This window comes from Chiroxiphia lanceolata, chromosome 8 (assembly GCF_009829145.1).
Source record: "Chiroxiphia lanceolata isolate bChiLan1 chromosome 8, bChiLan1.pri, whole genome shotgun sequence".
In the NCBI taxonomy this organism is placed as follows: Eukaryota; Metazoa; Chordata; class Aves; order Passeriformes; family Pipridae; genus Chiroxiphia; species Chiroxiphia lanceolata.
In genome coordinates this window covers 16035939-16054805 of record NC_045644.1, presented here as the reverse complement: position 1 = coordinate 16054805, position 18867 = coordinate 16035939, and the positions used below count along the sequence as shown (strand labels likewise).

At 37.9% G+C, this 18867-nt stretch overlaps 1 protein-coding gene across 3 annotated transcripts in view; it reads right to left on the bottom strand.

Annotated features, from left to right (window-relative positions):
• BLNK (B cell linker) overlaps positions 1-18867 on the bottom strand; it is a 102137-nt gene that overhangs the window by 66229 nt on the left and 17041 nt on the right. For all 3 annotated transcript variants that reach the window (XM_032694422.1, XM_032694421.1, XM_032694423.1), the window contains exon 3: positions 2454-2500. In XM_032694422.1, coding sequence (XP_032550313.1) covers positions 2454-2500 — 47 coding nt within the window. The remainder of the gene's footprint in view (positions 1-2453; positions 2501-18867) is intronic.

Sequence of the window (18867 nt, the reverse complement as noted above, 5' to 3'; positions counted from 1 at the left end):
TTCCTGGCATAAATTTTAACAATGAATAAATGACCCCATGACTGTAGTCTGTGGGATGTTTGAAACTTCTCTGATGGGAAGCATGTGGAAAATGAAGTTGTACTGGCATTCTTGAAAGTGAACTTTTTCAGTGTTTTGGGTGTATCAACTGAGTCTGCTGTGTGGAGTGAAAAATACAATGGTGCTTCTGCAGGAGGAAGGGCTTTAAGCACAGCTCAAGATTTCAACATGATTTCAGGACTGCTGAAAACATTGTGAGAGCAGTTGGTTGCACAACCTCAGCAGCCAGCTCCAGAGAGGGTTTGGGCTAGAGACTTGGAACTCCACTGTCCTGTGTTTGAAAGCAGCACCTCTCTTCTGTTGTTTTGGCAAGTGGGGAAAGAAATATTTGATTATTGCATTTCAGGAGTAGGATAGAACACTGGTAGAGACTGCTTGATAGCTCACTACAAAGATTTAGCAGCTGCTTAGAAGCAATCGAGGTAGACCTGCGGCTTTAAGTGTGGATGGGAACTAGTTTATATCAGGCTGTCATTAGCCTGTCAAAGCCAACACTGACTGAAAAAACGAAATATGGTAAGAGATATCATGAAAAGTGTAGTGCAAAAAAAGTTTACTTCAGAGTAGCAAAACAGAATTATTATGATAAACTCTTCTCAGGTGAGCCATTTTGTCTCTTTTGCCCTCATAATCTTTTCCTGCTTAGAGAACAGGTTTAGTACTGAATAGAGGGAAAAGAGCCTTGCATTAAATTAGTGGAGGTATTCAGTGCAGAGGTCAGGGAAGCTTACCCATGGATGGCTACTAACTGCTCCTGGTATATCTGTGATGAGATGTCCTTGCAGAATAACTGTGTTTATTTCCCAGAGCATTTATAGCCTTGTAGACTCAAAATCTAACAGAAAATAAGAATGCCAAGTGTTGCACTAGCGAGAACTAGAATGGTAAAGGTGAAGAACTTTTGCTGGTGGCATGCCAGAGAACCTGACTTCTGTCTAATGAAGCCCCATGAAGAAACTTTATTAAGGCAGAGACCCGAAGCACTGGCCACAGCCAAGAGAAACACAAGCTTTTAGTCTCACCTTGTCTTGCAATTACTCTTTTTCTGTTTATCTGTCCTTAGTGTTTTGGTCCATTGGGAGTTATCTGCTGAATGAACAGGCTTTAACAGGCCAGTTCATCTGGCTTAGGTGGATCAATATAGACCTTCTCCAGTTAAACTGTTTGAGTGCTACAAACTCAGGCAATTTTTGTAATAGCAAGTAGAACAATGTAAGAACATATTTTAGAGTGGAAGTGGGTACTAGGGATGTGACATCCACACTGTGCATTTAAGGAATTTTAATACTTTGGACAACAGAATTCATATGGTAGAACACCTTAGTTATTCTGATATACAGTTTGAGAATCCAAAGCTTGAATGCCCTCATCAGTGGGGAACCCTTGGCCTCAGTTCAGTAGATTTCTGTTTGCCTCAATACTGTAGTAGATCAGATTCATGTATATCACAGAAACAGAGGACATATCCTTGGTTAACTTTATATTAATTCTCTCTACATTTTCTCTCAAAATGATGTCCCGTTAGACTTAATTGCTTTGCAAGAATGTCCTCTGATATTTTCTTTACTTATCTAGTTAATTATTAAATTAAACCCAGAATAATATTTACCTATGTGCTCATCAAATTCCTATCAATCGGAATAGGAATTTAATGGGTAAAAATCTCTTCAAGTTCATCCAGTTTCTTACCAATAGAGTGGAATTCAGAAAGCAATTTATAGATATATACAATGTTTTCCCAGCTAGCAGGTGAGAGGGGAAGCTACATGGAATAATAACAATCATTACGTGAAGAACAGCAAGATCCTCTGTATTAATCTGAAGTCTTCTTGGTTTCATTGGCTCATAGAGAAAATTCCCTATTATTTCTGTGTAGTACTATAAGAAAAATAATATACTTGAACATTATGGATATCCTTCTAAATGAACTTAATTTGTCACAAAAAACATTAAGGCATTTCCCAAATTTGCTTATTCAGTACTGTATTTAAATTCTATTTAAATTACTTTCAACATAGCACTTTGTTAAACTGATCACTTAAATTGATCCTTAAGCAGCAGATGAACCAGTTCTAAAGATACACTATACAAGAAAAGAGCTTTTGTATTCTAGAATAAGTTGAACTTGTACTTTTCCTAATATAAGGTTGTCCCTATAAGTTCTGAGGAAGAATGTCACACAGCAGCAGATCATGTCAGCTGATCTGAACCACAGCTCTTGTAAACATTCTAGGATCCTAATCCTGAGGAAGCTCCACCCACTTCAGTTAGTGCTGTTCACGTGAGCAGGTGGTTTCAGTTCTCATTTTTCCTAAGTTATTAACAAAGAAATGACAGATTACAACAGTGTAGTAGTCATTCAGTGCAAAAGCAGAAAATAATGAGAAACTTACGGCTGGTGCATTATTTTGAATCGGCTCAGCTCATAGTCTGATATATTCTGAAAAGACAGAAAATAGGTTTTATATTTTAAATAAAGGTTATTTTAATCAAGAGCAACCCATGAAGTGAATGACATGACATTTTTAAGAGTGAACTAAGCAAAGACCTGAAAAAACAGGTTTTTAGTTTTGTATACTTGTCTCATCTTGGTTAATGGTTAACTTTTTGTTACTGGCCTGTTGTAACATTTCTAAAAAGCTGGTAGCTCACACTACGTTGTTAAACTGGAATTTTACTGGGCATGTGGCAGATTAAATTAGGCTGGTTAATGAATCATTCAAAAAGTGATAAGCAAGCCATTTAATATGGTCTCTCCAGCACAAAATTTCTTTGGGTTTCTTTTACTGAAATCAGCAGATTAGTATAACAATGGCTGAGTGGAAGATACTTTAACAATGGTTGGGATATTATTAACTCCATGTTTGGTCTGATCTTGTGCTAAAGTTCTGCATGACTTCTCAACTCGTGAAAAGCTGGTGATGAAAAAGGAAAAGAATTTGTGGTGTGCCACCTTGATACATACAGTGCCCATTCTAGTGCTGCACAAGCTAGTCCAGGTGCTGAAAACAGTTTCACCAAATGATTTCAAAAGTTTGTGTAGCTCTATAGACCTTTATCAAGGAGTCCGTGCACTGCTTTTGATGTTCAAGCTAGTGTGCAGCTTGCGTTCAAGTCAAAGTTTTAAGCTAATCTAAGTAAACCTTTTTTTCTATCTATGGATTTTCCTGTAGCGCAAAATTTCCAGTAAGGTCTCTGGGTTGTACCCAGACCGAGTGTGGGATTGCATGGTTTCTGTCCAGAAACCTGCCAGTGCTAAAATGCCCTCTTTGTCAGCATTGATTTCAGCAGATAGGTCAGGCTGAAAACACGTCTATTTAATAGATGCAATTCTAACCCCCTGTCTATTTTGTGTCAGGAAGAGGAAATTAATTTGCCTATTTCCTGAGACTTCCTTGGCACACCTAACCGTGGATGTGAAATCTCTGAAACAGATACTTTCCAGTGAACTCAGTGATATTGAGTTCACTATAGTATGATTGATGTTTGCCCAGGTCTATCTGTTTTTCTGAATAACACCCCAGCCATAAGTCCCAAACCAAACTATTTTATCTCTTCTCTCACCGTCTCACCAGAGTGATAGATGTGTTTGTATCAGCCATAGAAATGGAGACACTAATAAAAAGTGTATGAGAGGAGATCAAATGGAGAACATGTAAGTTCTCAGAGAAAACATTTCCTCAGTCCGTATTTAAATTCCAGTGAATCTCTGCATTTCTTTGACGTATTTGTTGTGAAAATATGCCATTTCAGACAGTTGAGAATCCCCTACATTTAATACTTAGCCTGTAATTATACTGTAACAAAAAAGCAGCTGCATATCTACTTGTAGCCGGTATGGTAATTAGCAGATGATCTAGCAGATCTAGAAATCACCAAATTCCTGGGGAAATTTAAAACTGTATTGAGCCATCTGATTGCCATACAGGCCCATCTGGGCTTGTTCAAACATCAGCTGAAGTGATGACTCACCAAATTGCCTCTGCATATCAATGACCAGCAGTATTAAGGCCATTTCCTCCCCTACTCTTGCACCTTTTAAATAAGAGGAGAAGGAGGAGGCAGCTATGCTTTTAGTTGTAAGGATTTGATTCTTGCTCATTCTCTTTTCTTTGCAAAACAGATTATTTAAACGTTTACTTGTGTGTATTAAGATTGTCAGAGTGTAATTGCTTGGTAATTTCAGACAAACAGCTTGTGTAATTCTCTCTGTCCTTCCAAGATGATGTTTGCTGGAACTGTGCTGCCTAAGCACACTTGCATTTCCATACAGGCAAGTGCTGTGTGTACGGTCAGATCAAGCACTTTTTAAACTACCAATGGAGCTTGGCAGTGAAGGAAGCAATGGATCTAAGCAATTTCTATATTGGTGAAGGTTTCATAGAGGGAGTTTTAACTTTATTCCTTTTTTTTTTGAAATACACTATTGATTAAAACAAAGAGCTGCTGCTGCTTTTTTGCAACAGAATTCTGGCCTTAGGAAGGAGTATGAAAATATCTTGCAAACTCAACACTTTTGAAATGGTAGCTTCTGTAGGAAGTTGACTAATGCTTCCAGGTTTTAATTATCCATTGCTTCTGTTGTTAGTGATTCATGTTGGCATGAATGGAATAAGTTGCAAATGAATATCTGTGATAAAGAAGAAGTTAAAGTAGTTTCTTTCCTGGAAGGATTTGAGTTGCCAAATATACAATGAGGAACTAAAGGGACAGATTGGGGTGTTTATTTGTTTTATGTTTATAGTTTCATATTAGAGTGCAATTTGGAAGCATATAAAAATTATGTTCCCTTTTAACCTGCTATTGATTTCCTCATTTCTACCGGCTGCTTCATTCATCTGACATCAACTTTCTCAGTAGCTCACTTTTTGAGCTCAGTAGCTGAGTAACCAAAATTCTTAGCTTGCAGATCAAGCCAACCAGCATTGTGGAGGGGGAAAAAGGTGGTAATGGTGCAAATGTCTGAGGTGTGTCTTTTGCTCCTTTACTTGCAGAAGCACTACTTGGACCTATGGCCTATCCTGCCGTGGCTGCTTACCAGCATGGGTGCTGACAAAGGGGACATCTTACATCAAAAGCAGAGAGAAGGTAAGTTTCTGTACGATCTGGAGCTGCAGACCTGTGAGTAGGTTTTGTGTATTTTTGTTTGGAGAAGTTTAAACTGGCTCATGCACGAGGACTGTGCAGTACATTCAGAGTGACCTGGCACATCTGAGGTGCTCTGGTTCTGCCCATGTGCTCGCAGGCAATCAGTATGTGTGCATGTGGCTTACATGCCTTGACTGGGTGGGTCTTGGGGCATTTTGCACTCTTGGGGACGTGTAGAGGATGGCTGGGAGGTGGCTAAGGGATAGTGAGCATGCAAGTGGAGTCCTAGTAGAGGAAGCTAAGTGTGGTAGGAAGACAAGGGGAGTGGAATAATACGTTGTAACAATACAGAGCATATATGGCACCTTTGCCTGCCCCAGGTGTAGCACTTCTCTGTGAAAGGCTCCGAAGTAATAAACATTACTGTCAGAAGTCACGGGACCTCATGTGTTTTGGCCTCTGCATTTACTTTGGATTTTTTTACCATGTTTTCACAGTTCCTAGCTGAGGTTGTGCTAAGGGATGTTTTTAATGGAGTTGTTGCCTCAAAAAAGTTTTCAGATGTCTTTGAAAAAGGCTGTTGATACAGTTGATTGCATGATACAGTCTTTTCAACTATATTTTTAAGTTCATAGAAGCACATCTTTCCCCTTCCTTACTTTCCTGCCCTTCTGCTACGTAACCACCTGTGTAAGATGGTAATGGTTGCAGGTGCAAATAATACCTTGAACAACCCAGGAGAGCTACAAAACATCTGTAGGATTTTAAAAGGTCAGATTTTGATGTGAATGAGAATGAGGGGATTCCTTTGACATTATGGTAAACAAACATAACTGTGTTGCTAGATAAGCTGTCAATCTCTGGACGGTAAAGCTGCATGTAAGGTGACAGTCTTGTCATTGCCTTCCAACAATGCAGAGTTGTGTTCTGTAGGCTGTCTGTTCTTATCATGAGTGACTTTGGAAATGTTTGCTGTGAAATGAGTTCGTTGGTTTTTGTATATGTATAAGTACACTTGAATGTAATAATGCATAATGAGTTTGACTTCCTCCTAATTTTCTTCTTCTTTTGGGGGGGGAGGGGAGGGAGGGAAGTAAAGACATTTACTTGTCATTAAGCAATTCTATTTTGGTATGCTAAAGTAAATGCATGATACAGAGCTTCTGTATTCAGTATGACCAAGTTTATGTTAAGACTAGTTTATGAAAACTGTTTGGTATCGACAAAAAGACCACAGCTATATTTTTCACTTCTGAGAGACAGAAATTTGGAGTGTAAATAAAAATTATCTAAATTTAGGCAATCGATATAAATAAAAATATGCAAAATCATAGAAGTGTAATAAGCCATGTTAATTATATCCTTTATTAACTGGCATAGTAGCCTATCTGTAATTAGTCAGAGAAGATAGGACAGTTCTTAGTAAAAATGTCCTTATGGAGTATAAAAATATCTTTGTAGAATAAAAGTAAGATTTCAGTGCTGACCTCTAGAAATGCAACCTGAGCTGCAGACTTTTGCCAACAATATATGGCAAAAACTGTCAGAGTGTCTCAGACTGAGTAAATCATGGAATAAATGCATAGTGGAAAATGTTAGGTCTTTTTTTCTTGAATAAAGGAGAACTGTGCCGTGAGAGGTGGCGGGGGCTGGAGAGAAGAAGGCAAATAAAATGTGCAATCCTTAAAATAAAGGTCAATCAAGAAAGATTGACGTAATAGATGTTTCTATTGTGAACGGAGAATTACTATTTTTAAGGTATTGGTCTATTTTAAAGTGTGTAAACCTGACATCTAGTGGTAGCAAGAGCACTTTGTGTGCAAAGTGACTTTTATAGTAAGACCAGTTTTCATAGCAGATTAACAGGTTGTAACTATGTTACATAGCAAAATTTCAATTTCCTGTACTTTAGCTCAGCACAGAGCAATTAAAACTAAATCTTATTAATAACACACTTCTGTAATGCAAGGTGCTGGTTTATCTTTATGAGTACATGGCCTCCTGCTAGAAAGGGGTCATCCTGGTGAACAGGTCCATTAGAAAAGGCTGAAAGGAGCGTGAGGATTAAAAAAGGTGAGGGTAGGGGTTAAAGAATTTCATCAGGGTCACTTAAGAAATTGTTTGACACCTACCAATTTTAGACCTCTTATGGACATCAGGAGAAATCTGGCTTCAGAGCTGTGATGCATGTCTCAGGTGTGACATTATTCAGAAGTGTGAGCTCCTGGAGGAGGGGAAGCAGGACTTCATGGCCAAAACTGAGATCTCACATGAATTTGGGCAAGGTGTGTGGAGTCTGAATCAACACAGCATATAGGCATGTGCTTAAATCATTCTCATGTTCATTGGCCAAATCATGGTTGATATCTTCATTTCTCATTAATATTTTTATTCCCAGAGCATTTAAAAAAATATTTTTCTGTTCTCTTCCATGTTTTGTCTAGCTTTTGTTTTTAGTGTCTTTGAAGAAGAAAACCCTTGCTAAAACTCTGTGTGATACCTATCCCGCTGAGGCTTTAATTTAGCTTTGCCTCCAGTGCCATTATATACATAATGGATAAATTACTAAAAACAAGGAAGAGCAAAGGGACATAAAAATGAAATATTAGTTATTTTAAAAATTATTTTTTAAAACATGGCTTAGGAGCGTCATACCTATAATCAAAGGGTGCAATTTAAAAAGAACATAGAAAACTATAAAAAGATCATTCAAATCTGTCTTCCAAATAATAAAGTGGATCAGCAAGAAAAGCTGGGTGAAGACAGAGATAAATCTGAAAGAAGAAGGAAAGCAAAAGGCTTCAGTGAAAGTGTAATTAGAAGTGAGAAAAAAAAATAGTTTGTTTTTTTGGGGTTAGCAGTTTACGGCAAGAATTGTCAAACTATATTGGTCAATTTTTTGTTGCAAATGTTTATTTTAGAATCTTCTTAGTTCATAATAATTGTTGAAAATATCTGAGATAAAAAATATTGGTGTAGAATTCTAATGAAAGGAAGCTCTGTGCAGTTTCAAGGCTGTGGTGAATCATATGCTGCCTCTATCATTCCATCTCTCTTACTTTCAAAACGTGGTGAATCATATTTGTTGAACACAAATGTTGATATTCTGCTGTGAAACTAAAGTCACAGTTATAAAAGTGGTATAAGAAACAGCAGCTGTCATTTCTGTCAGGCGAGCCTCCTGCTTCAGTGCGAAAGCAGAGCCGAGCAGCAATCCTGTTTGCTGCAGAGCTGCTCTCTAAGGATAAGATTAGTTGTTAACAGTTGTGCCAACCAGAGCTGGGAGATGCAATCTTATCTGTCCTGAAGCTGGTAATCCAGTGCAGGAGCTTAGCAGTTCTAATATGCTGTTGACCTTTCAGGTCTGAGTGGGAGCACTTGCAATGACAGGAGGCCAGTTGCTATGTGCAGAGTCACTCTGGCTTTGCCTGTACTCCCTGGGGCTACTCCTTACCACTTGGACACTGATGCTTTTCCGAAGTAGTGGAAGCATAAGGATAAGTCATGCTAGTAGCACCAGAGTTGTTGATATATATGACGTCTAAGATTTCACAGCAGCTATCTCTGCATTTGGCTTATATAAAATCCTGCATAGTACAAATGAAGTCGTGTTGAGAGAGTGTGGGTAGCAAGGGAATATATTCAGGAAATACTTGTTGTAAATAGGTCTACTGGGGTTGGTTTTCTTGGTCCACTGTGGGTTTGTTATCCATCAGGAAGTGCTGCCGGTATTTTGTCCTCAGGCTGGTTTTTAGTTAAAAAACTCCTCATCTAATGTGTTCAACATGTTATGGGAATTTGAGATCTAGATGTCTCTCATGCTGGAAGGAACAGTAGAGTACTTCACAGTTTTTTAGGACAATAGGGATTACTTTATTACCACTGATGGAGTGTAGTATTGCTGTAGATGTACTGTAGTATTGCTGCTCTGATATTTCAAATGAAAACTAAGGGGTTTTTTAGAATTATTTGATTAGGTTTAATATGCACTGAACTGTATGGTTTTGCTGGAATTCCAAGACTGAGGAGTCTATACTGCCTTCACTGCCACATTTTGTTGAGATGTTAGAAACTTGTTTTTTCCTTGAAAGAAAAATGTTTTCCTGCAATAGTAGCTCAGAATCATTGTGGTTTGCATTGGTCTGAGGAAATTGTCGATTGCAATAGTACCTGAAGTGCACACATTAAGACTAATCCTTTTTGCTTTGAAAGAGTTCCAATGAAAGATCCTTTATTCTTTTGTGGGCTATGAGTGGGTTCACCTATGATTTGTTTATGACTTAGGGTTTCCAGCTGATTCTATACCCCAGGAGCTGCTTGCTTATACTTGACTGTCCAAGACTTTTTGAACCTGTATTATTCAATCTGACATACTGAGCGAATGGTCTCCTCCTTGAAAGCTGGCTGCAGAAATAGCCTTGTTTTAAGACATTACAACTTGATCTGCAACATAAATCTGTTTATATAGTGCATAAAATTGGAATATTATTTTTCCTAGAGCATAGATGTCCTTATTATTCTTTGGCTGACCTCATGGAGAAATGAGAGGTTTCCAAGGTTCTTTCAAAAATGATAGACTTTCTCACTGATAATGTAATGTTCTGCAGAATGAGCTCTATATTTGCATGTCTTTAGTGAAAGGATATTTACTGGAACACAGAAAATAAATCCACTTCCCATATCTTAATAGTAATGCACCACTATATCCTTAAGCAAATTAAAATGGAGTTTAGTGTTTGAAAAAAGGAAGCAAGCCACCACATACAGAAATAACAACTGTGACCACTAGAAATTTAGCTTCAGCAAAAACCAGCAGAGCCTCTGCTGATGTAGGCTGCAAGATTAGGAAATCTGATTTCTTTTTGTGAGAAAAGAAAATTCAGAAGGCCAGCTGGAAGTCCTCTAGCAGAACCATTTATCTCTAAAAATGCTTCATCAATTAAAACAAATTGTTCTGCAGGGCTCCTTTCACTTCATTAATGATTGAGAATCTAAAAAATATTTTGGCAAAGTTGAATCAATTTATTTTGATGTTTTTTAATGTAAGGTAAAAGACACAAATGAGGCACATAAATGCTATTGCTTTAGTGGTTCTGAAACACTTTATTTTACTTTTGTGGGAAGCTTTCAGCTATTCCTTCTGATTCAGAGCAGAGGAAAATATTGAAGTGTCAGAAGTTCCACATCAAAGAATTAATGACCTGGGAAATATTTCTAGTCTGTAGTCAAGACACCAGTCACCTGAGATCTCCAAGAAACAGGACATACTGGAGAAATGTCCTCAGTATGCAGTCCTGCTAGAAACAGAACTGATGCTTTAGGAACTGACTTTTCCCCAGGACTCAGCCCAAGGTGGGAATGCAATATGCTGTCGACTCAGTTAATAGTGACATCTAACAGAATTGACGCTGTTAGCTTCTATTAATAACCCTGTCCTTTGACAGGGCTGAACCAGGTCTGAGGCCAGCTGCTGCTTCCAGCTACCTGAATCCTGTTCCAGTAACTGCATGGAGGTGATTTGAGTCAAGTGGTATCCTAGCTTATGCTGTGAAAAAGCCTCTCTTCCTTTTCTTTGTTGTTATGGGCAGTTTCTTTCTAGTTCATCTTTCCTACTGAAATGATCTGGTATCTCCTTAAGTGAGCAAATGTCTCTGCCATGGCTGGTCTACCGGGCTCTTGCTGAGGTGAGCATATGGAGGCTCTTTCACGATCCTCTCTACCTCTCACAGAGTCCCTTGCCCCTAGATAACCTGAGCATGTTTTATTTTCATTACCCCATATCATATTTGTGTGTATGTTATGAAACACAGCTATGATGGAGCCTTCTACTGGATGCCAGTGAGATGACACCGGGCAGGACAGGGCTAAGCAGAATGAGGCACCTGAACATACAGTTCAGTGGGTGTCACTTGCTCCCTCCCTTCTCTTTTGGCTTCCTGGGTTGGAGGGATGTCTCCCGTCCTTGTGCTGACTTTGGTGCTTCTCTGATCCTTTTGTGAGTTGAACCAGCTGTAAATTAAACAAAGGAAACTCCCTTGAACCAAGACAAGCTTCTGGCTAGAAAGGCAGGGTGAGATGGAGGAAACAGTTTGTGAGGAGACCCACCCCCATCCCTGGCAGCAGCTTCTTCAGTTGTCTGTGCTTCTGTAAAATCTCCCGCTGAAGCTGTTTTTCACAGCTGCCTTAAACCTCTGGGAGAGGTGTATTCTCTGGGCACTGTGCTTCACCTACTTCCTCCATGCTGGCACTAGCTGTTTTATGGGGAACTGGATTAGGAAAGAGGCCTGGTTGAAAAATAATCATACAAAAATAAAAGTTTCCATCTGGATAAAACCTTGATGCACAAATAAGAGCTGGTACTAGCAAAAATCTGCATGTAATGGATACATGTTGCAAAGATGGAAGGTAGGGCAGGTATGAAAATAGTCCCTTCAGTTAATCTAATTTGCTTACAGAAGGAATGAGGAGAATCGAGCTAAAATGGTTGTGGTGGTGAATATTTGAATATTGACTTAGAAGAAAGAGTAATGTCTTGGAACAATGGCTGAGGCTGTCTTTGTGGAAGATACTCTGTGCATTGCATTGAAATGGAAAACTATTTTCTGGGTACTAATTGTTTCCATCCAGCTCTCATGAGGGAGGCTGAAAATAACAACAGGAAATAGCACAGCAGGAATCAATTCTCAGGTCACTGGCAGGTGAAGCTGGCAAGGACCCTTGTTTCTTGTGGAAAGATGTCATAATCTTACTTAAATGCTGCTATACAAGCCAACTAACTGAGTACAGAGGCTCCACAAATATCTCAGGCTGTTGGGAGCAATTGGATCAATCTTGGAGAATCCCAGAAAGTAGGGGATTTAGGGCCTTCAGCTCTCCCCTGCTGGCCAAGGGCCTGGGAACTGTGCAGATGTGCTCCCTGCTGACACTGCCTTCAGCTGCCTTCCGCTTTCCTGCATCTAGACAAAAACAATAATTATAACAAGAAGTGCTGGGAAATAGCTGAGTCTGAAAAAGCTGTAGAGAAGTGGTATGAGAATCATCTTACCTCTCAGAACAAATACTATGGCAGAAGCTGTCAGCAGCAGTCAGCTGCAACAGCAGTCCTAAAAGTAAAACCTATACGTGAGAGAATTCTTGAAAGATTAAGAAAGAACATCTGCCTAATTGTAAGCACATTAAATTTCATTAAGGAAACTAGAAGTAGAAAATCTTAATGATAAGAATAAATACCCTTGCTGAATCAGAAACCAAATGTGACTTAGTTTTGCCTGTCAGCTCTAAATGCTCTGACGGCTGGTGCCTTCTGTTTGTAAGTAAACCACCTCATAAGCTCCTTGCCCATTTACATTGAAGAAACAATTTCATATGCCCACCCAGAAATCTGCCAAGCTACTTGACTTTGAAAGTACCCCCTGGAGAGTGGGATGGATTTCCTGTACCTTCTTTCATATTGGTTTATGTTTTTGAGGTAGTGCTTTAGTTCCACTGCTTAGCTTCATTTTAATAATTGCAATGGTTATAGCTATCTGGTATAGATACTCTTTAATTCATACAGTCACGGAAATGTTAGGTATGTATATCTGTAGACATGAAAATGAGCACTTGATTTGCTTGATTTGTGTTACCTCAACCACAGCAAGCAACATCATTAATAATGAGTAATCACTGACTCTGTCAACAAGATCATGACTGCTGCTTTCCGATGGCTGAAATAACTTTGTGAAGAGGTAGACCTTAAGGTGCTGGCAGTCATAGCAAGCAAGAGAAAGAACACCGTATGTAGTTGTGGTAATTTTGGTAAGCAGCTGAAATATCAAGATTCAATACAGTTAAGACCTCTTACTATAAAGCATATGTGCTAAATCTAAGTTGCTGCAAGAACTCAACCTTCTTGACCGTCATGTGTTGGAAAGACCATCTGCCAATAGTGCATGAAACATGTGGCACTGGCTCAAACAAAAAACTATTTCTACCACCAGGGAAAGGCATGTATAGTTGTTTATGTTCTTATGTGTCTTCAAAGTATAAACAACATCTGTGTTGGGTCACAGCATGGTGAATGTGGATGAAGATTTCTAAGATGGGGTGGAAGATAGGTATAGCAGAGAGTGGTGACCTCTCTCCTGGTCTGTGATACAGTGTAGAGTGCTGCTTAGTGGTTTATGGCCAAGACAGCCCCAAATTCTGAGAGCCACTGCTTGAAGGGGTGAAGCCAAAGGCTAGTGTGTTATTATTCAGTGCTTACCAGTAACACAAAGAGCTTTAGAAACTTTCTCAGTAAGTACTTGGCTACAAAGTGGTTGAAGGATATTTGATTTAAACATCTGCTTTATTTTCCTCAGTTTGGAAATTTGAAAGACAACCTGTAAATATAGCACTCCCTCCCCCACATCCCAGTGTCCCCTGCTTTTCTGGGATGCCATTCAATTTGCTAGTGTACTTTAAATGGTTTAATTAAAGTTTTTTCTGGTCTAATGCAATCAACAATGTCTTCTGCCAGTGCAACATATGTGATGCTAATGATTCTTCTGGATGATAGATGTTGTGGGGACAGCTATAAAGGTAAAGAGTAACTTAATTGAAGTGATCCAAGTTATTTGTGAACAAGGCAATTAGAGTGCATTATAAAAATTATGTCAAATGTCATTGAAATGACTGTCCACTGTATATAAGCATACATGAGTCTCCTTTAGAAAATAACTTTTTCTACCAGTTTTTAAAATTTAGATTACAGTAGCTAGCGAGCATGCATCTTGAAGTGAAAGAAATAGTAGAATACGTTTTTAAAGTATCTAAAAATAAATAGTTTTGTTTCAAGGCTTTATAAGTCAATGACCCAGCATGTTATTGACAACCAAGATTAAATGCTTACGAGAAATCCCAAATTTCCACTGACATAAGGCACTGTTTCCTTTCCTGGCAGTTCATGAAACAAAATTTGAATTTCAGTCTGCTACCATCTGACCATTTTGGAGCAGTATATCTTTAAATCTGTTAACAAGCTTGTGCAGAGTTCAGAGTGGGAGGACAAAAGAAAAGCAGCATGTTTTCTTTGAGAGAAGTTGAGCTTTGAAAGCTACTGAAAGTTTTGGAATGTTAAAAGACAAACCAGCTGAGATATATTATTGGGCAAAGAGCAAGAGAAGAGGTCAAAGCTACACATGCAAGTGTTTTTTCACATCGTACTAATCTTTGAAAATTCACATGGCTTCAAAAAATAAGCCCATTCCGGGGGAACAATGCAGATATTTGCAAACAGTTCTAATATTAGTCTGTCATTATCATAGTATCTGAAAGCCAGTGATATTTATACAGTGTGAAAGTGACCAATAAATTAATTTTAAATTACTCTCCTAACCTCAATTTCCTTGTGTGTGGGTGTAGTTTCTTTTTAGGAAAAAGTTGCTGTTGATTGACTTTTCTTTCCCTTTCTCACCCTCAGTTATTGACTAATACTGAAATTTAACTTACAGTGGATATTTCCATTTTTCTGTTTAAATGCTTTGATGAAGGTAGCTCAGACTGACTGTCATGTAATATTGTTTACATGCAGAAACAAACTAGAAATTGTATGAACATTGAGCATTAATATAAAAAAACATGCTGCTCTCTAAATGATTTGCTGGATTTGTGGAAGTCAAGATACAATAATGGCTGATGATCATATGATGTAACAGCCACCCTTACACTTGTAAAAGAGGAAAAGAACTCAAAGAGAAAACATTTGAATTTTGATATGAGTCAATTAATTATCAAATGTTGACAAATTGTGCATGTTAATTAAAAGTTGTTCCTCCACTTTGTTAAAAGGTTTGTGATGTGTTCAATATCAATGTGAAGCTGGTTCTTTTTTTTTTTTAGTAGACCATGAGCAAAGTGAAACAACTTTATTGGATAAAATAGGTCAATTTTTATTATCTAAGCTTCTTCATAGTTCGATAAATACTGTAAGTACTATTTTCAACATAGCTTTCCACATTCACTCCAGTAACTAGAGCTGCTAGCAATGACCATATCACTTCGATTATAGGATGCAACTACTTGTAGCTATTTCTGGTGCGATAGAAATCTAAAAAACATAAGAAAACCCCAACTCCTTAATAATTTAGGATGGCCACTGGATGGCTGTTGTTGCTAAATCTGTATTTTACCTTTACTTACTTTTCTCAGTATTGAGGGGGAGGGAAGCACAGATTTTAAACTTCAGACATAAAGACTTAGAAAATGAAATCAATTTAGAAACTTCTCCTTATAAATTAATGAAATAACCTATCATGGTGTGCGCCTCCTACATAAACCTAAACAGAAGTGTTGCATTTCTACACCAGAAAACTCATTAGGTAATAAAAGTAAATTGTGTTTTTATTTTGTATTTTCTACGGCTTTTTACATGTGACTGTAATTGACCAGCCATATAATATACCTGCATAGTATGATCAGATGTCTTCAGGAATACTTGAATAAGTAAAAACAAATTATATTTTTTTCTCTTATTGCATTACCTGCTGAGTAAAAGACCCTAGCATTTTGCACTGTAAGGTGTTTCTAAAATGACTACTGCTTCCCACTATTTTCTCTGTGTGAGAAAGTGAATTTGCAGCTCATTCAGATGTGTATGTGAGCATGCACGTGTTCTGATGATGGATGTTGGGATAGTTGTTGACCTTCTGACTGATAACCAAGCTTATGCAGAGTGTCTGTGAATCTGGGTACTCTTTAACATGACAAAAGTGGCTCTATTTGGCTGTAGCTGATTAAAATTCATGAATAGGGGTTACTTCAAGCTGAAGCTCAACAAAGGCAAAATCATATTCAAGAAACTCTTGAAGTTGAAACCATACTTCATGTTACGCTGTGGAAATCCAGATATTGTCTGCAAATGTCAGATTATACTGGTTTTATCTGTGCTGCCAAAATGGATATTTCTCCCACTTGGAACCAATGTGGGGGTTTGTGTGTTATGATGAAAAACATAGGAAAATATAAAAAAAAAAATCCTATGACCTAATTGTTGAGTTCCTCAATTTCTTATATTCCTGCATTTATTCATGAGCTCAGCCACAAAAATCCTTCAAGACCCAACAGAAAATGTAGCACTACACTGTAAAGTTCAAGAATACTTAATTGGACAGGGAAAAGGAAGAAACGATAACACCATAAATAATGCATGGTACAGTTCTAAAAAAGACTGAAATTTTGTCAGTAGAGGACTTTCTGTTCGGAGAGTGTATGTATGACCAAATATAACCCCAGGCTTTGGGGATGATACCCTCATTCTTACAGTATTTATTTGCTTTTTTTTCCCTATCGCCTCTTTAAAATTCAGTGCTGTGTTTGTACAGATGCATTTCAGAGACTCTGAAACCACCTGAATCAAAAACATTCAGGTAAGAGATTGAGTTTTTGAGGTTGGTTTGTTTGTTTGTTCCAGTAAAGTGTCTCCTTCACTTGCCAATGCAATGCTGGCACATATAGACATTTCTCTAATCTGATTTTTATATACTACAGGACCCAGACAATCTAACACACAAATGAAGCATTGCATTTCCCCCTTTACGGGAAACTAGGTATTAAGGGCAAATGTCAACATTTGCCTTCAGTAGTTCTGAGTGAAATAGGTCATCATCTATAAGTAAATAATATACATTTATAATCTAATATCTGTATACTTTTTTAACTAAAAAAGCTGTATGACTTGTTCAATTTGTTTATATCTCATCCTACATTTGGATAGTTAAGCACCCTGCCTATTTGTATTATGCTGATCAGATGTTCTAGTTTACTGGAACATTTAAATAAGTTTAATGGGAAATCAAGTTTTTCCTCTACCCAGGGTCATACCATGGCAAATCAGCCCTGGGCATTTGTAAAGTTTTACCAGTTCTCAGCCTTACACTTTTCAAGGACTATGTTGCAATGGATGCAGACAATAACACCTTTTAGAAGTGTAAATTGTATTCAAGTAGCAAAAGGCAAAATAGTTAAACTGTTAAATGAAAAAGCCCAGCTACACAGGAACAGTGGAGGAAGTAAACAGAAAAGCAAAGAAACAAAATAAAAACATTCTACAGCAGGTCTCAAGAATGTTAATAAACAATTTAAAATATCTTTCATAGGAATTTTGTACCTATTTGTTTACTAATACAGAGTCAAATGCTGCAGGTAGTACCTACAGGAAACCAAGTACCCTAAAAATAGAAACTGTGTTTCTGCATTTGCCACACTGATATGAATTCTGGATAGTTTTTAGTATTCTAGAGGCCTAAAATACATGAAGTGATTGAAATTCTTATTCTTCTAAACACTGGTTTTGTAGGACCGCTGGGAATTCTAAATTCTTTCCAGCGTGCCTCTTCCTAAGCACCAGTGTGTGATGTGGTTTCCCAGCAATGCAATCCAAACTTCAAGCTGGATTCCCTAATGGTAAGGTTTGTGCTTATGCACAGAATTGGCACTGGGAAAACTCATTAATGAAAGATCTCTGCAATTGCATTTGTATGTGTTTTGGTTTTATTTTTTAATGTGAGTAAATTCCATGAGTTTTTAGATATGGAAAGGTTAATAAATATTTAATAGTGTCCTCTGAGCCATGCTAGGAATGGCTGGAAGCTTTCTTTGCTCTTAGCAGTGTGCTGATAACTGACAGGTTGTGCAAGCCATCTGCCGATCATTTTAAATTAAAGACAATATTGCACTGAAATTTAGCAGTTATTACATTTGTAGCAATCTACAAGTTTGGTGTTCCTTTCATGTTTGCCTTTTTATTTTCTTCCCCTTAGCATCATGCTTATTCAGAGCAGATGTCAGCCTGTAAAAGAAAACAAGATGGCTTCATTTTACTAAGGGAAACCCCCTGACACTTGATAACTCGGTCTTTCTGCCTCAATGTTTCTAATTTCTATAAATTTGCATTGTAGACTTTATGGATTTTCATACAGCCGTAACAGCTCAGTCAGCATTAGCAAAATGTGCTCAGGCTATTGTGGGTTGTATCCAGTTCTTAAGCTACAAGCGTGTCTGTGTGAAAAATTTACCAACAGAACTGTCCTGGCATAATCATCCTCACATAACATCCCGGTGGATGTCCTGGTGGGAGTAACAGTGTACTTGTTTTGCTTTAGTTCGTGTCACTTTACATTTAGGAGCTTTGTAGTAGCTGTATCCAGACAGATACTGCTAGAAGTTGTCTCAAAAAAAAGGATACTCCTTTCTCTGCCTTTTTTTTTTTTTTTAAATTACAGTTGCTTTAATTTTTTTTAAACAATTATTTCTAGCATCTTTCATTTCTCCAATTAGGACTCCAGTTAGTTCTTTGTCTGACAGCAGCTTGAAGTGTATCTCCTTGGAAACTTAGCTCATTTTGGTACTACCATCACTCACTGCCTCAAGTAGCATGTTAATATTTGGGGCCTTTCCAGTTTCCCTATGTATGGAATAGAAACTTACCCTGCAGCCAGCTATATTTAATGCAATCCTGTTTTTACATAGAAAGTTGATGAAGTCCTTCCTTTCTGAACCCAGTAGAAATAAACAACTTAAAACTTCAGGCTCTCCCCAGCCTATTCCCAAGGAGCCCCTTCTCCCTGCTACGTTGTTTGGTTCTCACAGGATTTTCATGTTTTCAGTGGAATTGTATACATTCACCTTTCCAAACCAACAAAGCCCTAAGAGTCATCCTTTTCTTTGAAAAACTCCTCTGCAACATTGATTTTAACCTTG